This window comes from Sphaerodactylus townsendi, linkage group LG05 (genome assembly GCF_021028975.2).
Source record: "Sphaerodactylus townsendi isolate TG3544 linkage group LG05, MPM_Stown_v2.3, whole genome shotgun sequence".
Taxonomy (NCBI): Eukaryota; Metazoa; Chordata; class Lepidosauria; order Squamata; family Sphaerodactylidae; genus Sphaerodactylus; species Sphaerodactylus townsendi.
Genome location: NC_059429.1, coordinates 136,727,747 through 136,754,790, shown reverse-complemented (window position 1 = coordinate 136,754,790; position 27,044 = coordinate 136,727,747). Strand labels below are relative to the sequence as shown.

At 47.8% G+C, this 27,044-nt stretch overlaps 1 protein-coding gene across 5 annotated transcripts in view; it reads right to left on the bottom strand.

Moving 5' to 3' along the window:
* LOC125433716 (BPI fold-containing family B member 3-like) overlaps positions 1–27,044 on the bottom strand; it is a 33,276-nt gene that overhangs the window by 3,197 nt on the left and 3,035 nt on the right. Inside the window, exons 1-11 of one of the 5 annotated variants that reach the window (XM_048498466.1) lie at positions 21,968–22,066; positions 20,633–20,639; positions 17,211–17,351; positions 15,229–15,289; positions 12,045–12,105; positions 10,931–11,022; positions 9,962–10,147; positions 9,269–9,322; positions 5,252–5,419; positions 3,422–3,489; positions 837–879 (exon numbers count right to left, since the gene is read on the bottom strand). In XM_048498466.1, coding sequence (XP_048354423.1) covers positions 837–879; positions 3,422–3,489; positions 5,252–5,419; positions 9,269–9,322; positions 9,962–10,147; positions 10,931–11,022; positions 12,045–12,105; positions 15,229–15,289; positions 17,211–17,293 — 816 coding nt within the window. In that variant the 5' untranslated portion in view covers positions 17,294–17,351; positions 20,633–20,639; positions 21,968–22,066. Of the gene's footprint in view, positions 1–836; positions 880–3,421; positions 3,490–5,251; positions 5,420–9,268; positions 9,323–9,961; positions 10,148–10,930; positions 11,023–12,044; positions 12,106–15,228; positions 15,290–17,210; positions 17,352–20,632; positions 20,640–21,967; positions 22,067–25,582; positions 26,328–27,044 lie in introns of those variants that run through there. The other 4 variants (XR_007244653.1, XR_007244655.1, XR_007244654.1 and 1 more) reach the window with 4 other exon arrangements.

Below are 27,044 nucleotides of genomic sequence, written 5' to 3'. Positions count from 1 at the left end.
TTTTCGTTATCAATAATTTGAGCCGCACGTGGCCCGACCTCTAATCTCCACGCTTCATTTCAGCTCGTTTCTCTCGACATTTTCTCCTGTTGCTTTCGATAAGCTACTGTGCAAACTTTCTTGGATACAAACGGATTCCCCCCACAATCTGGTGCCTAGGTGCAAAATGCAGCTGGAACAAGCGACTGTGAGGGATCACGCCCACTGTGTGATGCGATTTCCTCTAACCAATCAGGATGCAGTAGAGCTTGCCAATTGCGTGCGCACATTTCACTGTTTCGTTTCTGTCTCACTCTCCTCCTGCCCCTCCTCGCGGTTGCTCATGCAGTGCATTGTTTCCAATGCCGCCCCGATATCTCGAGATAGCAAGTTCTCAACGCAGTGGTACACTGAGACAGTGAAATCATGCTGACTCGTTAGCTCGTGATGACGGTGGCCAAGCATCACATGGAACACGCCCTTGGACGGCACAACAGCCAATCGGAACTCTCGTTTGTACTGCATTCCAGGGCAATGCAAAACCAAGGGATTTCTGAAGCAACAAGAACATCCACAACAACTTAGTGATGTGTGAATGATCTCGAGCAATGAAACAGCAACAAAAAGGTCAGGATGTTGATGTGGATTGCCTTAATTCAAGAACAAACCGTGTGTGCGAAAAAGCCCAAAGTAAGTTATTACATCACCAGGGATTAAGAAAAGCCCTTTGGTGGCAGAGTTTGACAACACCAGCCCTTTCCTTAATCTTCCTGACTGATTCCTTGGGTGGAGATTCTACTCTGCACACATGATGGGTGAAGAAGAGCAACCACCATTGGCAGAAAGTCACAACTTACATTAATGCTGCCAAGTACTGAAGAGGCGACTCTGAGGTTAAGGCTGTGGAAAAGAGAAAACGAAAGCATCACTTGAAGGCAATGGATCCAGTCCCAAGACCCAGTGGTGGAATCCAAAATTTTAGTAACAGGTTCCCATGGTGGTGCGATTCAAACAGTGGCGTAGCGCCAATGGGGCTGGGCGGGGCACGATGGGGGCGGGGGCGGGGGCGGGGGCGGGAATTTCGGGGGCGGGGCATTAATAATTTCTCTGTTACTGTAAAAAAACTCTTACTGAAAAAAAAGTTCCTAATTTCCAGCTGGTATCATTCTGTCCGTAATTTAAACTCATTATAGCAAGTCCTATCTACTGCCAACAGAAACAACTACTTCTCCTCTAATTGACTGCCAGTCAAATACTTAATGCTTTCAAATACTTAATTTTGTTTCTAGAAATCAAAAGAAGGATACTTTCCTTAAACAAGGAACTTTACCATATTTCTAAAACATGTTTTAAAAACAGCCCAACAGGGAGAATTATCCTGTTTTTCTACCTTCGCTAACCAGCCACATAGGAAACAACAGGACTTGATGATTTTTGGACCGAATGGAATTTCTAACGGAAAAGCAGACCCAATTAGTAACCCCCTCTCGGCACACACAGATAATTAGGAACCCACTCTTGGGTACTGGTGAGAACCTGCTGGATCCCACCTCTGCCTGTGCCCCAACTTGGGTCATCAGCCAGCCATCTTTTGGCTAACCTGCCACTTAGGGTGATCCATCTGGCATTGACCAGAGCCCTGGGCCTTTTTTATTGTGGCTCCAACTCTCTGAAATGGGTTCCTTGAAGAGGTGCGATGGGTCTCCTCCTTGGGGATCTTTCAGAGGGGATGCAAGGCCTGCCTGTTTGCCTGGGATCTTGGTGGAGTTTGTTGAGGGCCGGACAGCTCTAGGTGCAGAGTCCATTTAGTCCATCACTCTGCTACTCGCAGTGGCCCACCAGGTGCCTTTGGGAGCTCACATGCAGGAGGTGAAAGCAATGGCCTTCTGGGGCTGTTGCTCCCGAGCACCTGGACATTTGCAATCTCAGATCAAAGAGGATCAAGATTGGGAGCCATAAATTGACTTCTCCTCCATAAATCTGTCCCACCCTCTTTGAAAGCTACCCAGGTTAGTGGCCATCACCCCCTCCTGTGGCAGCATATTCCAAACACCAATCACACGTTGTGTGAAGAAGTGTTTCCTTTTATTAGTCCTAATTCTTCCCCCCAGCATTTTCAATGAATGCCCCCTGGTTCTAGTATTGTGAGAAAGAGAGAAAAATTTCTCTCTGTCAACATTTTCTACCCCATGCAGAATTTTATAGACTTCAATCATATCTCCCCTCAGACGTCTCCTCTCTAAACTAAAGAGTCCCAAACGCTGCAGCCTCTCCTCATAGGGAAGGTGCTCCAGTCCCTCAATCATCCTCGTTGCCCTTCTCTGCACTTTTTCTATCTCTTTGATATCCTTTTTGAGATGTGGCAACCAGAACTGAGCTTACAGTGCTCTCCAAGTCTTGCTTGATTACAGCGACTCACTGCTGCTTTATATAAGGGCATGACAATCTTTGCAGTTTTATTCTCAATTCCTTTCCTAATTATCCCCAACACATTTTGCCTACAGCGTTTGCTGTAGGTCACACAGTGAGCGATTAAAATGTAGAGTGCATTGCCAGAGGATATATGGTGGTCACAGGCATAGACAGCTTCAAAAGGGGGTTAGACCTGGAGGAGAGGTCTATCAGTGACTACTAGCCATGGTGACTAAAGAGAACTTCCACATTCAGGTGTCATCACCCTCTGGATCCCAGTGCCTGGAAGCAACCTCAGGGCGAAGTCTTGGCTTTTATGATCTGTTCAGACCTCTGGAAGAACTGATTGGTCACTGTGCGAGGCAGGATGCTGGACCACATGGACCCCTGGTCTGATCCAGCAGAGTTCTTCTGATGTTCTTATGGAGGTCTTGGCCCCTATACCCTGTTGTTGGCCCTCCAGAGGAACTGGCTGGCCACTGTATGAGACAGGATGCTGGACTAGAAGGTCCACTGGTCAGATCCAGCAGAGTTCTTCTGATGTTCTTATAAAGTTCTTGATCCCTGTGCCCTGTTGTTGGACCTCCAGAGGAACTGGCTGGCCACGATATGAGACAGGATGCTGGACTAGAAGGACCACTGGTCTGATCCAGCAGGGCCCTTCTGATGTTCTTACGGAGGTCTTGGCCCCTATACCCTGTTGTTGGCCCTCCAGAGGAACTGGTTGGCCACTGTGTGAGACAGGATGCCGGACCAGATGTGCCTTCACTTGTCTGATTCAGCAGGGCTCTTCTGATGTCCTTATATCCCCAGGAGGATATGAAAGTGATGCTCTAGAATCAACACTGCCTGTTCAGGCACCTTCCCCCAACCCAGGGCATCCCTCAACAATCTTCACAATCGCAAGGAAACCAGTGAGGCTTTTAGGACTGGAGTTTGGGTATATTGGTATGTTGGCAGGAAGCAAAACAAAAACAGGAAGTTATCCAGCTTCATAATTAAGGAGGACCAAAGGGAAGGGTGCCCTTACCTCTTCAGAGACAAAGTGATGCTCAGCTTTGCTAGTCCAGGTGTGATTTTGCCACTCAGGCCGACCGTCTGCAATCACAACAGCATCATCCATCAGACTGGTCCCTCCCACAGGAAGCGACCTTAGATAGAGCTGAACCACTGGTCTATCTAGCTCAGGGGTCTGCATCCTGCGGCTCTCCAGATGCTAATGGACTACCATTCCCATCAGCCGCTGCCACCATGGCCAATTGGTGTAATGGGAATTGTAGTCCGTCAACATCTGGAGGGCCGCAGGTTGCAGACCCCTGATCTAGCTTAGTCTTCTCTACTCTGATTGGCTGGAGCTCTCCAAAATCTTGCACAGAGAGACAGCTTCCTGGCACATCAGATATTGAAGTTGTGATGAAGATTCAGCCCTCTGCAAATCTGATGTTCTTTCCAACTCTATGGTTCAATGATTTTGCTGGGGCTGGTCAAGAAAGGCCAACTTGGAGCTCCAGCCAACGTGAACCTATCTAACCTTAGGATCAATTAACGATTATGATCAAGTAAAATAATGAAACAATTTAGGAGGTGTCTTCTGTGACGGGCAGGATTTGCACAGGTCACCTCTCTTGCTTTTACAACGTCCTCCACCTTTTTACCCCCCTTTCTTCATGATGGGATAGCATGGCTCTGGCAGTTTTGATCGCCAGAGGCCAGGGATCTCCAACCCTTTTGAGCCTGTGGACACATTCTGACTTGGCCTGGTGAGCACAGAAACAAAATGGCTGCCGCAGAATGGCAGCCGGAGAAAATGGAGCCACTCATAAATGACTACCACAGCTTACTTTCAAAGAAAAAAAGCAAGGGACCACAGTGTGAAATACAAACCACATTACGATTAAAAAAAACCCATTACCAATTATTTATTACGTTGAAGTGTGGCCCACCAGAAGCCTTGCTGGATAAAAGTCCCACCCAAACCAGTGGTGGGATCCAAAAATTTTAGTAACAGGTTCCCATGGTGGTGGGCTTCAAACAGTGGCGTAACGCCAATGGGGCTAGGCGGGGGACGATGGGGGTGTGGCCGGGCATTCCGGGGGCGGGGCATTAATAATTTCTCTGTTACTGTAAAAAACTCTTACTGTAAAAAAGTTCCTAATTTCCAGTTCCTAATCTTTCTGTCCATAATTTAAACTCATTATAGCAAGTCCTATTGTCTACTGCCAACAGAAACAACTACTTCTCCTCTAATTGACTGCCTGTCAAATACTTAATACTTTCAAATACTTAATTTTGTTTCTAGAAATCAAAAGAAGGAGACTTTCCTTAAACAAGGCACTTTACCATATTTCTAAAACATGTTTTTAAAACAGCCCAACAGGGAGAATTATTCCGTTTTCTACCTTTGCTAACCAGCCACATAGGAAACAACAGGACTTTATGAATGTTGGACCTAATGGAATTTCTAACGAAAAAGCAGACCCAATTAGGAACCCCCTCTCGGCACACACAAATAATCAGTAACCCACTCTCGGGAACTGGTGAGAACCTGCTGGATCCCACCTCTGACCCAAACCCATCGACTTTCTAAAAGCATTGGGCAGGTACCAGGAAAAATATCACACAGGTGCCTTGATGCCTATCAGCCCAATGCTGACGGTCCTTGCCACACACTGTTTTTCCCCCATTGTTTTCCCGTTCTGCCTTCTTTACTGAAAGTTTTTGCTGCCTGGCAGAACAGATTTTCGTATTCTGCAACCAGCCTCGGGTCTCAGTGAAAAGGTGGGCTGCAAATGAAGGTAACAAACAAATGCATTGAATGAACTTTGGGTCACAGCCTTGCTTTCCTCATCATGTTACTTACAGCAGCCAACTCAAAAAGCTGTTTGGATCCAAATCTCGTGTGAGCCAGCACTTCGATCGAGGTTGCGAGAGACACAAACACCTCTCCGTTTTGCAGAGACACACGTGGGAGTTCGTTGAGTCTAATTCGGACCACCAGAGGCAACGAAGGGACTCCTAAGAGAGAAATCTGTAGGGGGGGGGGAAGCAAAAACACACCGATTCTCAGACTTTGGTCACCAAAAGGTCCCCATTTTGATTCAAGGTTTTTTCCAGCAACCCGCTCACAAGTCCTTAGCTCCTCCTCCAATGGCACAGTCCCTTTTTCCAGAGTGACAAGAAGAAGAAGAAGAAGAAGAAGAAGAAGAAGAAGAAGAAGAAGAAGAAGAAGAAGAAGAAGAAGAAGAAGAAGAAGAAGAAGAAGAAGAAGTAGAAGAGGAGGAGGAGGAGGAGGAGGAGGAGGAGGACTTTGGATTTCTATCTCCCCTTTCTCTCCTGCAGGAAACTCAAAAGGGGTTTACAATCTCCTTGCCCTTCCCCCCTCACAACAAACACCCTGTGAGGTGGGTGGGGCTGAGAGAGCTCCGAGAAGCTGTGACTAGCCCAAGGTCACCCAGCTGGCGTGTGTGGGAGTGCACAGGCTAATCTGAATTCCCCAGATAAGCCTCCACAGCTCAAGCGGCAGAGCTGGGAATCAAACCGGGTTCCTCCAGATTAGATACACGAGCTCTTAACCTCCTACGCCTCTGCTACGCCATGACAATTCCATAAGGGCTTTACGAGCAGTGTGAATTACACAGTCTGCACTTCCAAGGAGGCTCACATCAAAGACTCTTACAGCTCGGGGAGGTCGGGGGTCTCGGTGGGTTATAAAAATGCCACTCCTTCCACCTTCCAGAGCATCCATTGTCTCCAGGAGAACTGAATTCTGTAGTCTGGAAATGAGCTGCCATTTTGGGGCTCCCCAAATCCTACCTAAAGGCTGGTGTAACCCCTATGTTCAGAATGGGTTGACCCAGAAAGGGGTGGAGAGTCAAAGCAGCAGAAGGCTGCAGAGCTCTTTGGAGGAGACAAGGCTACCAGACTTGGACCTTGATTTGTATAAGCCCTTAACACCTTGTTAAGGGTTTCTTTTTGTGGTTGTAATGGGTGAGAGTTCTCCTGGAAACCTTCATCATGTTGAATCCTGTTCACCAAGCCCTTGGAGTCTTCAGGAGCCAACCCACTTGCAAAGAAGAATTGGACTTGGCAGTATCAGTAGACTGTAACTAGAAGGACTTGAAAATGCAACCTGAACAGGACCTTGAAGTGTGATGTTAAATGTTGATGTTTGATGTTAAGAAAGTAAACCATGTTTTTTAAAAAAAATTGTTGTTGCAAACTCATTCCAAGTTCTGCCCCACAGAATCCACAGATAGAGGTTATACTGGCATACCTAAGGGCAGCTGATGTTTCAAAGCCATCGCCCAAACAGCCCTGATGCGAGTTCTAACCGACCTCACCCCTCAACTGGACTGGGCTTTGTGCCAGACACGGCCACGAACCGGCTTCTTGGTGAAGAACTTCTAGTGCTGCCACCTTCCAGGAGGCAACTGGGGGTCTCTCACGGTTACAATTGATCTCCAGGTGACCAAGATCTGTTTCCCTTGAGAAAATGGCTCCTTTGGAGCCTATGGTGGTATACCCAGTAAATCTCCCTCCCTTCCTGAAAGCCTCTCACCCCAGGATCCACCACCAAAATCTGGTATTGCCCAACCCAGAACTGCCAACCTTTAGTGGTAGAGCTGGAAAAGGGCTTACGAACGCTTTTGAACATTGCTTGTAGAAACAGAAAAAGGCCAACCCGGCCTCATTCACCTTGTTCAGTGTTCTTAATAATTTGCCAATACAATTTTTATTTTGTGAGTAAAGTTAAGAACATAAGAACATCAGAACAAGCCTGCTGGATCAGACCAGAGTCCATCTAGTCCAGCTCTCTGCTACTCGCAGTGGCCCACCAGGTGCCTTTGGGAGCTCACATAAGAACATAAGAACGAGCCTGCTGGATCAGACCAGAGTCCATCTAGTCCAGCACTCTGCTACTCGCAGTGGCCCACCAGGTGCCTTTGGGAGCTCACAGGCAGAATGTGAAAGCAAGGGCCTCCTGCTGCTGTTGCTCCCGATCACCTGGACTGTTAAGGCATTTGCAATCTGAGATCAAGGAGGATCAAGATTGGGAACCATAGATCGACTTCTCCTCCATAAATCTGTCCAAGCCCCTTTAAAGCTATCCAGGTTAGTGGCCATCACCCCCTCCTGTGGCAGCATATTCCAAACACCAATCACACGTTGCGTGAAGAAGTGTTTCCTTTTATTAGTCCTAATATTTCCCCCCAGCATTTTCAACGAATGCCCCCTGGTTCTAGTATTGTGAGAAAGAGAGAAACATTTCTCTCTGTCGACATTTTCTACCCCATGCATAATTTTATAGACTTCAATCATATCCCCCGTCAGACGTCTCCTCTCCAAACTAAAGAGTCCCAAACGCTGCAGCCTCTCCTCATAAGGAAGGTGCTCCAGTCCCTCAATCATCCTCGTTGCCCTTCTGTGCAAGTTCTAAGAGTAATCAATGTTTTCACCGATTTTTTGGATTATTAGGATGTGCAGCAAGAATAGCCATTAATATTGATGATTTGTTGGTTTCCATAGAATGTTATATTTAGAATTTTGTTTCAGTCTTTAGAATTAACTGGAACTAGGATTCGATTCTGTTTTCTTTTTTTCTGTTATATCAGTTTCTATCTGTAAAAAATAAAAAAATGCAACCCCACCCTAACCCCTTCCAATGTTCAAACAAAAATTGCTATTGACTATTATTGTTTGTGAGTGCTCTCTCTCTCTCTCTCTGCTGAAGTTCTGAGTATTTAATGGCAGTGGTGTATTTGCCTAGGGACATAGGGTACCCCATGTTCCTGGGCGCATCCATTGCAGTCACGTGGGGGCGCCAAAATGTCCCCCCACACAGACTGATTTTGCAAGCCCCAGCAAGCCCAGCACTGAGGCAGCCAACTGCTTCCAGAATTAAGAAAGCCTGTCATAGCCCCACCCACTCCGGACGGTGGCCCTGAGTGTCCAGAGGGCAGGGAAGAAATACCACTGTGCTCCCAGAAGCAGGACTGGGGAGCTCCGCCTCCCCTCCCTCCCACCCAGAGTTCAGTGCCTTGAATGGAAACGACAGTGGTACCTTGGTGAACGTTGCCCTTGGAGATCGTGGGTTTCGGTCTTTGCCGGTCGCCCCCGGCCGTTTCGTTGCCTTGGAGATCGGCAGTCGCCTCAGCTTCCATCGGCTTCTGAGGCAACTTTTGAATTATCTCCAGTGTGCCGTTTGCATTGTGCATGTGCAAACAGCGTTGCGCATGCACAAATGGCGTACCTCGGAGTACGCTGTTTTCAGTGTTTGCTGGCCGTTGCCGGACAGATTACCGGCGAACACTGAGGTTCCGCTGTACTTTTTTATCAAAAGCAACTATGACAACTTGGACTTTTCAGCCAATCAAAATTGAGCTACAGATCCAGGCAACCAATCAGCATATTTTATGGCAGTGGTTCCCAACCTGGGGTATGCATTACTTAATGTGTTCCCCAAAGCATTTGGGAATATGTGAAAAAAAAACTATGTAATGAGTTTGCTAAAATGGGGATACAGCTTTAGGGAAATCAGTTGCTAAGGGGTATACAAGCAAAAGAAGGTTAGGAAGCACTCTTTTATGGCAAGTAGTCCAAAATGACCTGGAAGCTAGGAGGCTACTCGTGCATCTATCCCCCTTTGAAGGGGGGCGGGGAGACAGTTCTGTTCCCTTCCCCTAAACTGTGAGTTCCCATTCCCAGTCCTAAAAAACTGAGAGGGCCCCATTTTTGCCTTTGCCAAATGGCAAGAGAAGAATTCACCCTCTTTCGTTGCAGAAGACTTAATGGATACCATGGAGTATCCTCACAGAAAAATTATATAACAAAAAGTTTGCGTTCCCCAGAAGCGTGATGCCCCATAAAAGCACCTTACCGCTGGAATCAAGGACTGCAGAGCAGACGTCGTCATTGGGACATTTCCACGGAGCTAGAAAAAACAACACACACGGGAAAGTGAACTTAACCAATCGATCAGGGGTGGAACCAGTCACTCACTCGTCAAGAAATCTGAATCTCCTCCTTTCTCACTGGCCTTCTCTCTAGTCCTGTTGTAGTACCGCTGAGTGTGCCCCCCCCCCCAGTTTAGGGGTCCCCAATATCAGTGGGACCCATTATTGGGATTTATGGGTCCTTAATACCATCAGGACCCACTACCTCTCCCTCCTCCTTCTAGGAGGATTAGGTTTAGGTGGGATGCCATCTTAGGATACAACAACTGCTGTTTTTATTATAATTATGGATGTTTGGTTACGATGATTTCATGTGGTTTTATGCTGGACACCGCCCAGAGCCCTTTGGGGATGGGGCAGTATATCAAATTAAATAAATAAATAAATAAATAAATAAATAAATAAATAAATAAATAATAGTAATAGTAATAGTAATAGTAATAGTAATAGTAATAATAATAATAATAATAATAATAATAATAATAATAATAATAATAATAATAATAATAATAATAATAATAATACCAAAATGCTCTTCTACTGGGCTGGTTCTTCTCACCTTCAGTCCTTCTGGGGTTGGCAAGACTGGGGTGTCCAGGGACGGAAGCAGGACTCACCGTTTGTTGAGTGATGTCCGCGTTGAGCAGCCCTTTCGACCCCAGGGACCCTATCAGAGTGGAGATGAGTTCACCAGGCAGAACCAACTGGGAGACGTGGTCCCCGGCTGCAGGCTCGGGCAGGACGGGCAGCCGGACTGGAGGAAGGTTGATGGTCTTCTTGCCTTCAAGATCGGTGATCATTAGCTGGAAGACACATTCAAAGGGCAGAGGCAGAGACTGAGATGGAGACCACAGAAATCAATTTCCCTGCAGAAAATGGCTGCTCTGGTGGACTTTATGGCATTCTGGCCCACTGAAGTTCTACCCTAACCCTGCCCTCCTTAGGGCCCACCCTTCAAACCCCCAGAATTTCCCAACCTGGAGATGGTACCCCTAGCTGTAGCCTTTTTCAGGGAGTGGTGTGACCCTTCTCCCAGCCAACCGTGCTACTCTTCTACTGTTGGTATCCATTCTCCACCTGAACGGTCTCCAAGATATTATTTCTGGTGGCATACCAAATTTTCCCTCGGTCACCTCTCACCAAGTCTAGTAGCCCTACCCACATTTGCGAGACAGTGGGCAAGTAGGAAGCTGAGGAAAAGAAGGGAACTTGGCTCATCAATGATTCAAACATGAGTTCATTGAGTAGAGGAACTCTAAGGCCCTTTCCCCATTTACCCTTGTCAGAGGGTTGCTGCGTGCAATTCACAGCGCACGCAATTCCTGGCATGCGCCCTGGCTTCCCCACAACCCCACGCTCTGCGCGAGGTCATCAAAAGGCGCTGTTAGCATGCCAGGAATTACCTTGTAGCGCCGAGGGGTAGCGCGAGAGAGGCTGTGATCCAGGCTGACTGCGTTCACCGTACCCTAGAGGTGGGGAGTACATGGACGCTGGCCGCTACTTCAGGAGAGTAGCGCGGGGCTTAAGGTAAGTGGGGAAAGGGCCTAAGAGTTAAAGATTTCAAGGAAAATTAGTTGGTCACTTACGTTCAGATTCAAAAGGATGTGTTGATCCTGGAACACAGGCAGGCCAGCCAGAGTATAATGCAATTGTCCTAGCACTCCAAACGGACAAATGCCTGCCGGGGAATAAGAGGAAACCAAGCCATGGACTAAAAATTGGCAGCAAAGGCACGCAGCGATATCCTTCTCCTTTCTCTCCCTGTTCTTTTGAAGGAAACCTTAAAATTCAGGAAAGGTCAACCTCTGAATCCTGGTGCCAGGAGGCAACACTGGAGGAAGGCCTCAGCCTCTATGCCCTGTGGTGGGACCTTCAGATAGAAGGGGTTGTCCATTGTGTGAGGTAGGATGCTGGGTTAGATGGACCACAGATCTGGTCCAGTGGTGGGATCCAAAAATTTTAGTAACAGGATCCAGTGGTGGTGGGATTCAAACTGTGGCGTAGCGCCAATGGGGCTGGGCGGGAAACAACGGGGGCGTGGCCGGGCATTCCGGGGGTGGGGCTGTGGCAAGGACGCAGCCGCTGCGATCCTTGAAGCAGAGAGCTTGAATGCACGCAGGCGCCAGGCTGCCACATGCCCTTCCAGTGCACCTCCACACAGGCTGGCCCAGTTCTGCGCGCTACTGCTGAGAGGAGGGGAGTAACTAAGGCAAAAATCACGGGGCAAAATCACCCATTAGTAAGCCCCTCTTGGCACACACACATAATGAGTAACCTACTCTCGGGAACCTGTGAGAACCTGCTGGATCCCACCTCTGATCTGGTCCAGCAGCGGGTTTCTGATGTTCTTATAAAGGTCTTGTCCTCTGTGCTCTGTTGGTTGCCCACTATGTTTGGCAAGATGCTCTAACTACATGGACTGCTGGAGTGATCAAGCAGGGCTCTTCCGATGTTCTTCGTAGGATGCAGATAGGTAGGGTGTGTGTTTGTGGAGAACTGTGATTAGGCCAAGGTCAACCTGCCGACTCCATGTGTAGGAGGAGGGAAACAACTCCAGCTCTCCAGATTCAAGTCTGCTGCTCATGTGGAGGAGTGGGGAATCAAACCCAGTTCTCCAGATCAGAGTCCACCACTCTTAACCACTACACCACACAGGAAACCTCTTAAACCTATTCAGAACCCACACGGGTTCAAACTTACTGTTGATTGTCCCCAAAAGCGTGTTCAAGACATTCACCACAAGTTCGATGACTGGACAGAGCTGCAAAGCAAACGGGAAAGTTTAGACCAAGCCCCTGGAGTAAGAGCTGCTTGGTGCCATGAGAGTCCCTGCGGTCTGTGTGCCAGAGGCTGAGGGGTAAGGCTCCTTCCGCACATGCAGAATAATGCACTTTCAAACTGCTTTTAGTGCTTTTTGAAGCTGTGCGGAATGGCAAAATCCACTTGCAAACAGTTGTGAAAGTGGTTTGAAAACGCATTATTTTGCGTGCGCGGAAGGGGCCTGAGATATACATAAGCGTAAAATAAGCTCCCCGCCCCCCATCTCAGGGCTCATCTACATATGATGCCAAAAAGGAAAAACTATCAACAGTGGAAGACATCATACCAGGTGAGCTTTGCCTTTTTGAAAATGTCATTACTGTTGCTCTAATAGACAATAATTGTGTGCTGTCAAGTCGCATCCAGTGAATGGTGACACCAAAGGGCTTTCGAGGCAGGAGAAGAGTAAAGGTGGTATAGTAAGAACATAAGAACAAGCCAGCTGGATCAGACCAGAGCCCATCTAGTCCAGCTCTCTGCTACTCGCAGTGGCCCACCAGGTGCCTTTGGGAGCTCACAGGCAGGATGTGAAAGCAATGGCCTTCTGCGGCTGTTGCTCCCGAGCACCTGGTCTGTTAAGGCATTTGCAATCTGAGATCAAGGAGGATCAAGACTGGTAGCCAGAGATCGACTTCTCCTCCATAAATCTGTCCAAGCCACTTTTAAAGCTATCCAGGTGAGTGGCCATCACCACCTCCTGTGGCAGCATATTCCAAACACCAATCACATGTTGCGTGAAGAAGTGTTTCCTTTTATTAGTCCTAATTATTCCCCCCAGCGTTTTCAATGGATGCCCCCTGGTTCTAGTATTGTGAGAAAGAGAGAAAAATTTCTCTCTGTCCACATTTTCTACCCCAGGCATAATTTGATAGACTTCAATCATATCCCCCCTCAGCCGTCTCCTCTCCAAACTAAAGAGTCCCAAACGTGGACTCTAATCTGCAGGACCAGATTTGATTCCCTACTTCTCCACATGAGCAGCAGAGTCTTATCTGGTGAACCAGGTTTGTTTCCCCACTCCTACCTTCCTGCTGGGTGACCAAGATTAGTTCTGTTGCAGAAAATGGCCTCTTTGGACAGTGAACTCCGGAAGCTCCTCCCCTCCCCAAACCCCGCCTCCCCAGATTCTACTGTGCCCTACAAGGAGAGTCTTAAAGAACTGGGTATGTTTAGTTTGGTGAAGAGAAGGTTAAGAGGGACATGATTACCATGTTTAGATATCTGAAGGGATGTCAGGTTGGTGAGGGAGCGAGCTTGTTTTCTGCTGCTCCAGAGACAAGGACCAGGAGTCATGGGTTCAAAGTGTACCTCAGGTTGGACTTCATTTAGAATATTGTGTGCAGTTCTGTGCACCACAATTCAAGAAGGATATTGACCAGCTGGAACAGGTGCAGAGGAGTGCGACCCAAATGGTCAAAGGTCTGGAATCCATGCCCTACGAGGAGAGACTTAGGGAGCTGGGGATGCTTAGTCTGGTGAAGAGAAGGTTAAGAGGTGATAGATAGTCATGTTTAGATATTTGAAGGGATGTCAGGTTGGTGAGGGAGCAAGCTTGTTTTCTGCGGCTCCAGAGACGAGGACCAGGAGTCATGGGTTCAAGGTGCAGGAAAAGAGATTCCACTTAAACATCAGGAAAAACTTCCTGACCGTCAGGGCTGTTCGACAGTGGAATGCTCTACCTTGGAGTGTGGTGGAGTCTCCTTCTTTGGAGGTGTTTAAAAAGATGGCTGGATGGCCATCTGTCGGGAGTGCTTTGACTTAGTGTTCCTGAATTGCAGGGGGCTGGGCTTGATGGCCCTGGTGATCTCTTCCAACTATGATTCTGTTATTCTTTGGTGGTCTCCCATCCAAGTGCTAACCAGACCTGACTCTGCTTAGCTTTGGAGACCTGACAAGATTAGAACCTCCTGAGCCGTCTCTACTAATGTGCATTTACTCAAGTCCGTTTTCTAAAAAGGGATGATGCTACATTCAAATCCTCATTGGTGGAGGCTGCACAGCACAAATATAATGTGTGGAGGAGTCTCCTTCTTTGGAGGTTTTGAAAGAGAGGCTGGGTGGCCATCTGTCAGGAGTGCTTTGATTATGTGTTCCTGCCTGGCAGGGGGGTTGGACTTGATGGCCGTTGGGGGGGTCTCTTCCAACTCTGTGATTCTGTGATTCTACCCCCAAATCTCCAGGTATTTCACAAGCCAGATCTGGAAGCCTCGGGATCCACCCATACATTTCCAGGGATTTCCCATGCTGGAGATGGTGACCCTGGGACAGAGATGGGGCCGATTGGGGGTAAGATCCTTATCTAGGGCCATTTTTGCCTCCTGCTTGCCCTTTGTTCAGATCGACCTCCTTATGTGGAATAGCTGCCAAAGTCCACCAACAGGACTATATCTAGCATTGGATGGATGCCTCCACAGAAGAAGTATCCTAGTGCAAATGCCTTAGCAGACCAGGAGCTCAGGAGCAGCAGCAGCAGAAGGCCATTGCTTTCACCTCCTGCAGGTGAGCTCCCAAAGGCACCTGGTGGGCCACTGCGAGTAGCAGAGAGCTGGACTAGATGGACTCTGGTCTGATCCAGCAGGCTCTTTCTTATGTTCTTATGTGAGCTCCCAAAGGCACCTGGTGGGCCACTGCGAGTAGCAGAGAGCTGGACTAGATGGACTCTGGTCTAATCCAGCAGGCTCTTTCTTATGTGCTGATGTTAATGGCATCTGACCTCTTCTAACATTCTCTCTCCTTGGGACCCTCTAAAATATTGTCTGATTCACAGGCAGAGAGCAATGGTCGGGTTGCCAAGCTCCAGGTTGTGCCTGGAGATTCTCCCCCCACCCCTCCAACTGTAACAAGTGATCTTCAGATGACCAAAATTGGTTCTCCTGGCTTTGGGTGGTGAGGTCTATGGCATCATACCCTGCTGAGGCTCCTCCCCAGCCCCTGTTCTTTCCAGGTTCCAGCCCCCAAATCTCCAAATATTTCCTAATCCAAAACCGACAAGCCTAACCAATGGATACGGTGGGGCCGTTGAAATTATAATCCTTCTGATTAATTATATTCGTCAGGTACTCACCACTCCAGGGAGGAGATTGTTCAAAAGATTGCCTACAACCCCATCCAGCGGTTTTAATAACCTAAAGAGGAAAAGAAATGGCCATGACACCCAGCAATGATTCAGTTTGGTCCCTCTTACCTTCTCCCTGGAGAGATTCATGGCACACTCACAGGAAAAGCGTACATGTCCATATTGCTCAACCTCTGAGGAATCTTTGGAGCATGTTCTATTAGTCTGCCCGAAATTTATAGATCTCAGACCTAGCTTGTTTTTTTCAACACCGACTTACTTGTGCCCTCCATGGCCCTTAGGTCAGACCTTATCTTGAACAATGAGGATTCCAGTGAGCTGAAAATGGTGGCCAAGTTCCTGCTATATATTCTTTGAACTCGGTTTCATTCTCCTTTTATTTACTGGCACTTGAAGTTTGTACTGTATGAACTATGAGCAGTTGTTTTACGCCATCAAACTCAGGATCATATTACGGCACAGTTTTATCTGTATTTTCTCTTGATGCCTAATAAAGGTCTTTGAATTTGATTCAGTGTGCTAGTAGGGTTAACAGTTGGTTGTTGGGCATGATGCTTAGAATGGTGGCAGAAAGCAGCTTGATATGTCCCCTTGTGTTTCGGGGCAGTAACCCTCTCAGCCCCAGTTGCTGCAGAGAAACCATTTGCAGTAATGACGAACCTTTGGCACTCCAGATGTTATGGACTACAATTCCCATCAGCCCTTGCCCGCATGGCCAATTGCTGGCAGGGGCTGATGGGAATTGAAGTCCATGCCTCTCATTCTCCTGGGGTCCCGCCTACAACGGCATTGGGGGACAGCGCATTTGGCCTCTTTGTCCTGTTTATAGGCCAGTGATGGCGAACCTATGGCACGGGTGCCAGAGGTGGCACTTGGAGCCCTCTCTGTGGGCACGCACACACAGAGTTCATCATGTGGGGGGGTGGAAAATCACCCCCCACACACACACACACATCTAGACTGACCTGGGTCACTGAGCACAACATGCGTACACCGCAGTGAGCAGGGAGGACTCCGCTGGTGGGCCTGGTGCCTGTGCTCCGGGTGGCTGCCTCCAGAGGGGGGGGCGCTTGGGAGGCAAAGATGCTAGAGAGGCTGCATTAGATGCGGGACTTGCTGGAGGCTAGAGCAGGCTGGCCCCTGCTCGAGCGGGTGGGGTGGAGGAAGAGGGAGCCAACCAGTTTTTTTCTAAACTAAAACCTCAGCATTCAGGTTAAATTGCCGGGCTGGCACTTTGTGATAAATAAGTGGGGTTTGGATTGCAATTTGGGCACTCGGTCTCAAAAAGGTTCGCCATCACTGTTATAAGCCTTCCAGATCCATCTTTTTGATCCCCGTGAAGCAGGGTGCTGGGCAAAATGGACCACTAGGCATTTATCCAGCGCAGGTGGATATCTTTGAACCACAGCAGAATATGTCTCCAAACACAGCAGCAGGGGCCCTATGAGCACTCAGCATAAAGGACTGATCTCTAGCTTGGGGTCAGCGGGTAAAATACCCGCTTTATTGGAACCTCCTCATGAAGTTTGGGGTGGAGCAAGCCAAGGGGTCACCTGCCCAGACGTGGGCTTCCGTGGCTTGCGCCCCTGTCAGCTAAGAGTCTTCAGGAAGTGGCGACCGCCCATCTGGAATCTCACTGCTGCTCCAGCGTGTGATAATTTTTCATCGGCAGGCGTGCTGAGAGAAAATTAGGTGTTTGGGGGACAGCACTCGTGCTGCCCAGCACACAGATCAGCCCCCTGTGCTGCGCCTTACGCTTTGTTTACCTTGAACCCATTTTTGTTAATAATTGGCCATGCCAATTGGCCGTGCTGGCAGGGGCTGATGGGAATTGTAGTCCATAACATCTGGAGTGCCAAAGGTTCGCCCCCACTGATTTAGGATGTCAATTTTAGCGAGATGGCAACGAAGCAGAGGGAAAGAAGCGGTGCCCAAAGAATTCCCTTTCATTGGCACGTAGAGGTACTTACTCAGACTTGAGCTTTACGCCGCTCATTAAGGTCTTGCAGTTCTGAACGACCAACCTGGGGGCACCTGACGCGTCTCGCACCATCCGAGTCTGGGCTGTGATGTTCACTACACGCCCCACCAAGAGATTCAAACAATGTGAGCTTAGCTGACCTGGAACAAAGAATTAGGGAGAAAAAAGTGAACTTATGAATTGTAACCCAGCACTTGGAGTCCTGTGGTAAGTTCTGGTCGCCATTTTCAAAAAGGATATCGAAGAGATAGACAAAGTGCCGAGAAGGGCAACGAGGATGATTGAGGGTCTGGAGCACCTTCCCTATGAGGAGAGGCTGCAGCGTTTGGGACTCTTCAGTTTGGAGAGGAGTAGCCTGAGGGGGGATAGGACTGAAGTCTATAAAATTATGCAAGGGGTAGAAAATGTGGACAGAGAGAAATTTTTCTCTCTTTCTCACAATACTAGAACCAGGGGGCATCCATTGAAAATGCTGGGGGGAAGAATTAGGACTAATCAAAGGAAACACTTCTTCATGCAACGTGTGATTGGTGTTTGGAATGTGCTGCCACAGGAGGTGGTGATGGCCACTCACCTGGATAGCTTTAAAAGGGGCTTGGACAGATTTATGGAGGAGCAGTCAATCTATGGCTACCAGTCTTGATCCTCCTTGATCTCAGATTGCAAATGCCTTAGCAGACCAGGTGCTCAGGAGCAGCAGCAGCAGCAGGCCATTGCTTTCACATCTTGCATGTGAGCTCCCAAAGGCACCTGGTGGGCCGCTGTGAGTAGCAGAGTGCTGGACTAGATGGACCCTGGTCTGATCCAGCAGGCTAGTTCTTATGTTCTTAAGGCCATTGCTTTCACCTCCTGTATGTGAGCTCCCAAAGGCACCTGGTGGGCTACTGCGAGTAGCAGAGTGCTGGACTAGATGCACTCTGGTCTGATCCAGCAGGCTTGTTCTTATGTTCTTAATATGGTTTGTTTAGCCTAGCAATCCCACACACATGTTGCTTTTCCTGTGTGTGTTTTTTTGAGGGAGCTGTCTGCTAATTTACGGTGACACAACTAGTGAAGCTACAATATGCACATATTTGTGTTGCCATAGCTTCGCAGACAGCCCCCTCAAAACAAAATAAAAAAGGGAAAACAACACATGCACAGAATCACTCAGCTAAACAACTTTTATTCATCTACTTTTCACAGTGAAACCATGCACAGATGAACTGCAAGAAGAGGAAACCTCCATGGGGAATCTTCACAGAGAATCTCCTGACGGACACCGAATGGTGAGCGTCATTGTAAAACTGACAAGAGCTCCATGCAGCCGGTGGGGAAAAGATCCATTCTGGCTGGCAGTGCTTGTGTTCTCCCGTGCTATGGGAACACACAGTCCCCAAATGGATCTTTTTAATGACATCTTAAAGATGTTCTATTTATGCTAAGTGGAATCCACCATTGGTCAAAAGCAGGTTTGTGGCTGATAAATAGGTGGTGACATATTCATGTGGCATGGAGAACCGTGTTCATCCCCCCTGCTTCTCCACGTGAAGCCTGCTAAGTGACCTTGGGCCAATCACAGTTCTCTCCGAACTCTTTCAGCCCCACCTGCCTCACAAGGTGTCTGTTGTGGGAAGAGGAAGGGAAAGAAGTTTGTAAGCTGCCTTGATTCTCCTTCAGGAAAGAAAGGCAGAATATAAATCCAAACTCCTCTTCTTCTGTATGTACACAAGCAGGTAACTTGCCCACAATAATATCTTTAGCCTGCCCAAGGGACTTGCCGATGTGTCAGTCTGCCTCGTGCCTTGGATAAAGAAAACTCTTACTTATGAAGGGCCTCTACTAAATCTTGTTCAAATTATCTTTTGACCAATGACAAAGGAAACTGCCTCCCCCCCATTGTGATAGGGATTATTATTATTATTATTATTATTATTATTATTATTATTATTATTATTATTATTATACACATTACACCACAGCACAAGTGTCTGGAATTCATCTCTGAATATCGAGTCCTTCCCAAGGACCTAGGATATTAGAGGTATTTGCGTAGAATATGTGCAGTTCCTAGAAGTGCTGCTTTCTGCAGCATGTGGACTGATGTTCTGTCTAAGTTTAGGCTTTCCAGATGTTTTTCAAGATTTCTTGGGATTCCTCCTAGAGCACCGACTACTAGTGGGATTACTGTTGTTCTTTTTTGCCACAGTCGTTCGACTTCAATTTGTAGGTCCTTGTATTTTGTTATCTTTTCCAGCTCTTTGTCCTCTACCCTGCTGTCAACTGGCACAGCAACATCTATGATCCAAACATGTTTTTTCTCTACCACTGTTATGTCTGGGGTGTTGTGTGCCAGGTGTCTGTATTATTATTATTATTATTATTATTATTATTATTATTATTATTATTATTATTATTATTATTATTATTATTATTATTATTATTATTAGATTTTTATACCGCCCCATCCCCGAAGGGCTCTGGGCGGTGTACAACATGTAAAATACAATTAAATAACATTTAAAATAACATTTAAAAGCAGCAATAAAATCTCCTAATACATTTACCAAATATAAGCCCAGATTTAAATTTAATTTAAGATTCAAGATGTAGGTTGGTTGCCGTCCAGCGTTCCACTCATATAAAATCCCTCCCTCCCTACGATGAAGGGAGGCATGGCGAGTCTCAGTGATGGATTAGCGGCCCAGATGTTAAGGGCCAATAGCGGGGCACTGTGGTGGCTTCTGGATCCTCCAAAGGCCAGGAACAGCTCCGTCTGCCCACAGGCCCTCTGGAACTCCCCAAGGTCCACTTGGAGACCGGACAGCTGGAGGGAGGAGAAGACCACCAGGCAGGGAGCCCAGGGCTGTAAAGGCCCTGGCCCGAGTAGAAACCAACCCCATGACCCAGCCGAGGGGCCAAGGACCACCAGTAAATTGGCCTCATGATCAGAGAGGCCGCCTAGGGGCGTATGGGGTGATCTGGTCACCGAGAAGATCTGATATGGCCTGAGGCACTTGAGTAGCCTTAAAGGTCAACAACAACACCTTGAAGATGATCCGGAACTCTACTGGGAAGCCAATTACAGCTGCAGCTGCACAGGCTGGATACTTCCCAGGAGGCACTGCCTGTAAGCAAGGCAGTACTGCTACTTGGTAGAACCAGATCAAACGCATAAAAGGAAGGCCAAGCGTGGAAGCGAGTTACAATAGTCTAGTCTGGAGATGACCGTTGCATAGATCACAGAGGCTAGATAGCTCTGGAGAGGCAGGCAGGCAGCCGACGGACCTGGCGGAGGTGGAAAAAAAGCAGCCCAGTTTGTATGGAGCCCACCTGGGTGCTCCAGTGAGAGAGAGAGAGACAAATCCAGGTGGACCCCCAGGCTCTGAGAACGCAGGAGGGTCCGGTGCCAATGTGGCCCCCTCCACACACCAGCTGACTGGGGTTACCTCCCCCCCTCACGGCCAAGCCAGAGGATCTCCGTCTTCGAAGGGTTCAGTTTTAACCTGCTCTGTCGCAACCAACCAGCAACCGCCTCCAAGCAGTACTGTAGAGCTGCAGGGGCGGCGGCTGCTCCCCCCTCCATCAACAGAATGAGCTGTGTGTCATCAGCGTACTGATGGCAAATCAGTCCAAAACTCCGTACCAACTGAGCAAGGGGTCGCATGTAGATGTTAAATAACAGCGGGGACAGTAGTGCCCCCTGGGGTACACCGCATTGAAGCGGGCACTTCCGGGAGGCTTGGTCCCCGCACCTCACTTGCTGATTCCGGCCCCGGAGAAACGAGGTTATCCACTGAAGGACAGTGCCCCGCACTCCGGAGGCGGCCAGGCGGTGGGCCAAAAGATCGTGGTCGACCACATCAAACGCTGCGGTGAGATCTAACAGCACCAGCAGCTCCGATCTGCCTTGGTCAAGCTGAATACGGAGTGTATCTGTGACGGCGATGAGAACAGTCTCCGTCCCATGCCCAGCACGGAAGCCGGACTGGAAGGGGTCGAAAGCCGATGCGTCATCCAGAAAACCTTGAAGCTGCTCCAACACCACTCTCTCAATTACTTTCCCCAGAAACGAAAGATTCGAAACGGGGCGGTAATTGGCCAGATCTCCTGGATCTAACGATGGTCTTTTTAAGAGTGGGTAGACCACTGCCTCCTTCAACCCATCCGGGAAGGTTCCTTGCTCAAGAGAACCATTGATGATACTCAACAGATGGGGTCGTAGCTCCGCCCGGCAAGTTTTCACAAGCCAGGATGGGAGTCAACCCAGAGGTGGGATCCAGCAGGTTCTTACAGGTTCCCGAGAGTAGGTTACTAATTATTTGTCTGTGCCGAGGGGGGGGGGTTTACTAATTGGTGACTTTGCCACGTGATTTTTGCCTTAGTTACGCCCCTCCTCCGCTCCTTAGCAGTAGCGCGCAGAACTTGAAGCAGTCTAGCAGGAGGGGCACCGGCGTGCATGGCAGCCTGCGCCTGCATGCATTCGTTTCCTGCCCAAGGACCGGCGCAGCGGCTGCGTCCTTGCCGCAGCCCCGCCCAGGAATGCCCCACCCCCGGAATGCCCGCCCCCACCCCCATCGTGCCCCGCCCAGCCCCATTGGCGCTACGCCACAGTTTGAATCCCACCACCATGGGAACCTGTTACTAAAATTTTTGGATCCCACCACTGAGGAGACCCCACTTCTAATAACATTTGAGAAGCTTAAGAAAGAGGCAAGACAGGAAGTGCCTAGTCACTTTGACTTCCTCCTGTGAAAGCCGACTCACATATTGACCTCCACTTTGGTATAGACGTTCAGGTCGATCCCGACACCTTTCCGGAGTTTCAGAGAGATTTGAGGAAGTCTGATGTCAACTAACTTCAAGCTGGAGCCAGGGAGAGAAAGAAGAAGATCGTCCAAGGCAGACATGAAAACCATTTCAGGAATGGAGTTTCAGACAAGAAGCTACTCAGAAAACATTTACATTGCACATTTGATACTGTGTGGGCCACGCCAGACAGATCTCGACTTTTCTGTCCACACATGCTGACCTACATTGTATTGCAAAAACTGCAGAATGTCATGCTATATAGATGCTAAGCACTGTGATTCTCATTTGCACAGTCATCACTTGGTATGTTTGTGATTTTTGGCCTCGCCTGGTTAAAAAGTTTTTTTTTAATACAAGGGTTTTTGTTGCTGCTGTTCTTGTCTTCCTTTGTAAATTTCTTTGTTCAAGGGATATGTTCCCTCCCTGTTTTAATAACTGCTTTATTGGGCACGTATCCCATATTACAGAATTGGGAAAAGGACTCAAGAGGGCAAGCAAGGTGGTTCCAGGTAAGAGGACCATTCTGTTGGTATTTTTGCAAGCGTCTGTCACGCTTCAGTCTTGAAAGGTTAACCGTGTGGATGTAAACCACTGAGGAAACCACTGAGGAAACCACTGAGGAAACTGTTTTATGACCTATTGTCGAAGGCTTTCACGGCCGGAATCACTTGGGTGCTGTGTGGTTTCCGGGCTGTATGGCCGTGTTCTAGCAGCATTCTCTCCTGACGTTTCGCCTGCATCTGTGGCTGGCATCTTCAGAGGATCATACAGCCCGGAAACCACACAGCACCCAAATGTTTTATGACCTGTTTTATTGATTAGCTATTGGTCAGCTGGTTAAGCATTGCTGACATGCCAGTGGTTATCTAGTCAGAGGTTATAAAGTTAGCTCTGTTTTCTTTGTTTGAGCAGAGGCCATTCAAGAAGCCGTGATGTGACCACACAAGGTAGCTGTATGTAACCAAGGCTGATTCCGCATGGGCCAAAAACAGCAGTGTGAAAACGCTGTGAAAATGGGGTAAAAGGTTTTAAAACGGTGTAAAAGGATTTATACTGTTTTCACACCACTGTTTTTGGCCCATGCGGAATCAGCCCAAGTGTAGCGACATAGGAAAGTATACCATGTAACCTTCCCTGATAGCAAACTCACTTATATAAAAAGCAACTGTAAATCAGTCTCTTCTATTCTGCTCTGCTAATATACAGTGGAACCTCGGTTTTCATTGCCTTCGGTTTTCATCCATTTTTTCAATGAAAAATTTGTCTCGGTTTTCATCGATTTGCCTCGGTTTTCATCGATTTGCAGTAAGGGGCAGGGGCTTGTGGAGAAAAATCACCCGGACAAAGCTGTTGCAGGCCGTGTCTACAACTTGTTTAATGACAATGTCTTGCCCCATTTCAGACAAATCTTAAAGAGGCGTCAGAAACAGACTTCTTTGGACAGCTTTCTGGTGCGATATTGGTCCACTGGCTCTGAAGCTGGTCCTAGTGTTATTGTTTGTTCCTGTTTTCAGCATTAAACACTATGTTTGTTCACCCAAAAATGTGTTTTTGGTATGTTTTATGGAGTGCCTAGAACGGATCAATTCGATTTACATTGATTCCTATGGAAAAATTTGCCTCGGTTTTCATCGGTTTCGGTTTTCATCGATTCTTTTCAGACGGATTACCAATGAAAACCGAGGTTCCACTGTATATTAAATCGGCAACACATTCCTATGAGAAAAGGCAGGAGAGTCTTGGACTTTTCCCTTTAGGAAAAATATTATTATGGTCAACTGATTTCCCTTCCCTTCTCCACCATCCTATCCTCACGAAATGTCACCCGGGGCTGAAATAGAATGAGAACAAGGGATTGTTTTTCCTCCCCCTTTTCCAATGCTGTGATTAAAAATGTTGCATTTGTCTCTACCCGGCTTGTGGGCAGGAATAAATTCTTTCTTCTCTCCTTTTGCAGTGCAAAAATTAAATGCGATCCATCTGTTCCCCCTCCCCACCCAACTGGCAGGGCGAGAAAGGGGAATAAGTGCTTTTGCATCAATTCATGCAAATATTTTGCTGAGGAGGAAGGGAAGGATTGGTTACGTCTGGTGCTATGGCACAGATCTCCTGCCCCTGAGATTTTATTTATTTATTTATTTACTTATTTATTCATTCATTTATTCATTCGTTTGTTCGCTACCAATGTAATTTAATGCAATCAAATTTAACTAGATTTAATCTAATCTAATCTGATCCGATCCGATCCGATTTGATTTGATTTGATTTGATTTGATTTGATTTGATTTGATTTGATTTGAATTTGATTTGATTTGATTTGATTTGATTTGATTTGATTTGATTTGATTTAATTTAATTTATGCGATTCGGTTCAGTTCGGTTCGGTTCGGTTCAGTTCAGTTCAGTTCAATTTAATTTAATTTAATTTGATTTGTGTACCGCCCTCCCCTGGAGGGCTCAGGGTGGTGTCCAACAATAATATAAAACCATTTAAAACAATCATATATAACATTTAAATTAAAACAGTCAATCCCCACTAAAAAGGAACCATAAATATATAATTTCCATACTTTCAGATGGCATTAAAAATACTCCCTCACCCGCTCTCTTGCGCCCACAGGAGGCCAGATGTTTATTGTAGCAGATTTCCAATGTTATCCCGGCTGGCCAAATACCTGGCAGAAGAGGCTCCGACTGCTCCCCAGCACAGAAGCAGGAGGAGCAGGAAGTGTTGTGTGTCATGGCATCACAATTCTTCACCTTCAAAAGCTCCCAGGGATTTGGGGGCAGGCAAGGCTGGGAAGGGTGGATCAAAACCCAACACCCAGCTGATTCTCCAATCAGCTGTGAGTCATCTGCTAAGCAACTGGCAGTTTGCAAACCTGTTTGGCAGTTGCTTGCTTTGTTTGGTGCAATTTGAACACAATCTGCTCGCAGTCTGAATGTGCGTGTCAAGCAAGGTGCATCAAACTACCAAACAGTCTCCCTGAGAAATTCACCCCATCCCTCTCTTTCACTGTTCTCTGCATGTCAGAGCAGTCTGAGGAGATGAGGACAGACGTAAATGTTTTAAATAAAATAACAAGAGATGTATCAGGAGATGCAGGAAGGGGAATTTTCAGTGTGCATGGATCTGAGCACGCTGCCAGACAGAGAGAAGGTCAGAGCTACATCAAGCTATCATCCACTAAAGATGAATATATTTCAAAGGAGCGGCCTTTGGGACATTTTCCACTTTTAGTTGCCTCTCCGGGAACTTTTGAGAATCTGCTACAGAAGTTCTGCAATCTGCATCATGTAGAAGGTGCAGGAGAGCATGTTCTTAAGAACATGTGTTTCTGGAACCCATACCAAACTCTCTTGAGGTTGGACCTTGCAGGGGCCAATCAGAAATAGAGGCCAAGTTGCCTTCTAATGAACCTTGTCCGCCTCACTTTTGATTTTATTGAAGAATTCCTGATCAACATCCAAAGAATTCCAGCATCCCCCAGGAACACCACTTCTGCAGATGTACCCTCTATGCTATGGGCATAAACATGCAAATGGATTTTCCGAGTAATGGTAACTCACCCAAGAAGACCTCCAAGCAGTCCCCCGTTGTGTCCTCCAGTCAAGCCTCCTACAGGTCCTTGTCCGCCAAGAAGGCCTCCAACCAGACCGCTTGAACCTCCCAAGAGACCACCAAGCAGACCTCCTTGGCCTCCTAGAAGGCCTCCTTGGCCTCCCAGGACACCTCCAACCAGACCTCCCCCTTGGCCTCCCAGGACACCATCAAGGAGTCCTCCTTGGCCTCCTGCAAGACCTCCAACCAGACCTCCCCCTTGGCCTCCTAGGACACCATCAAGTGGTCCTCCCTGGCCTCCAAGAACACCTCCAACCAGATCTCCCCCTTGGCCTCCCAGGACACCACCAAGTGGTCCTCCTTGGCCTCCAAGAACACCTCCAACCAGACCTCCCCCTTGGCCTCCCAGGACACCATCAAGTGGTCCTCCTTGGCCTCCAAGAACACCTCCAACCAGACCTCCCCCTTGGCCTCCCAGGACACCATCAAGTGGTCCTCCTTGGCCTCCTAGAACACCTCCAACCAGATTTCCCCCTTGGCCTCCCAGGACACCATCAAGTGGTCCTCCTTGGCCTCCTAGAACACTTCCAACCAGACCTCCCCCTTGGCCTCCCAGGACACCACCAAGCAGTCCTCCTTGGCCTCCTAGAACACCTCCAACTAGACCTCCTAGAAGGTCTCCACCTCCTCCGCCAAGCAGTCCCCCAAGTCCTCCGCCAAGCAAGTCTCCTTTGGCCAACGTGTCTGAGGCAACTGAAAAGAGAGGAGATGGAGCATTTAGCACAGCAAACAGAAACCTGTTGCATTTCAATGCAATCTTATCTTTCATGCCTCGCTCTTCTTCTTTCTTATCAGGTCTTTATACCATAAGTGTGATTGGCTCAACTCCTTCCTAATTTGTAGGAATGTGCACAATTTTGTGCTAGCAGTTTCATTTTTGGGCTCCTTTTTCTGTTGATTTCCATTTGATTTCAATGAAGTTATTAAGATTAATTTGGGTTGCTGTGTGGTTTCCGGGCTGTCTGGCCGTGTTCTAGCAGCATTCTCTCCTGACGTTTCGCCTGCATCTGTGGCTGGCATCTTCAGAGGATCTGATGGCAGGAGTGGAAAGCAAGTGGAGTATATATACTGTGAGGTCAAAAGGTGAGGCCCTCTGAATAGAGTAGCCTGGCATGTGAGTCACAGAGAAGTCTGTAGCATGGGAGTAACAATGAAGATAGAAGGTCAATAGGTGAATGGATCTTGCTATTTTCATTGTTACTCCCGTGCTACAGACTTCTCTGTGACTCACATGCCAGGCTACTCTATTCAGATGGCCTCTGCTTTGACCTCACAGTCTCTCTACCTCCACTTGCTTTCCATTCCTACTATCAGATCTCTCTTGGAGCTCTCTTTCTAGGCAACCACTAAATGGTATCAAACGCTGTGGAGAGAATGTTGCTAGAACACGGCCTATACAACCCGAAGGCT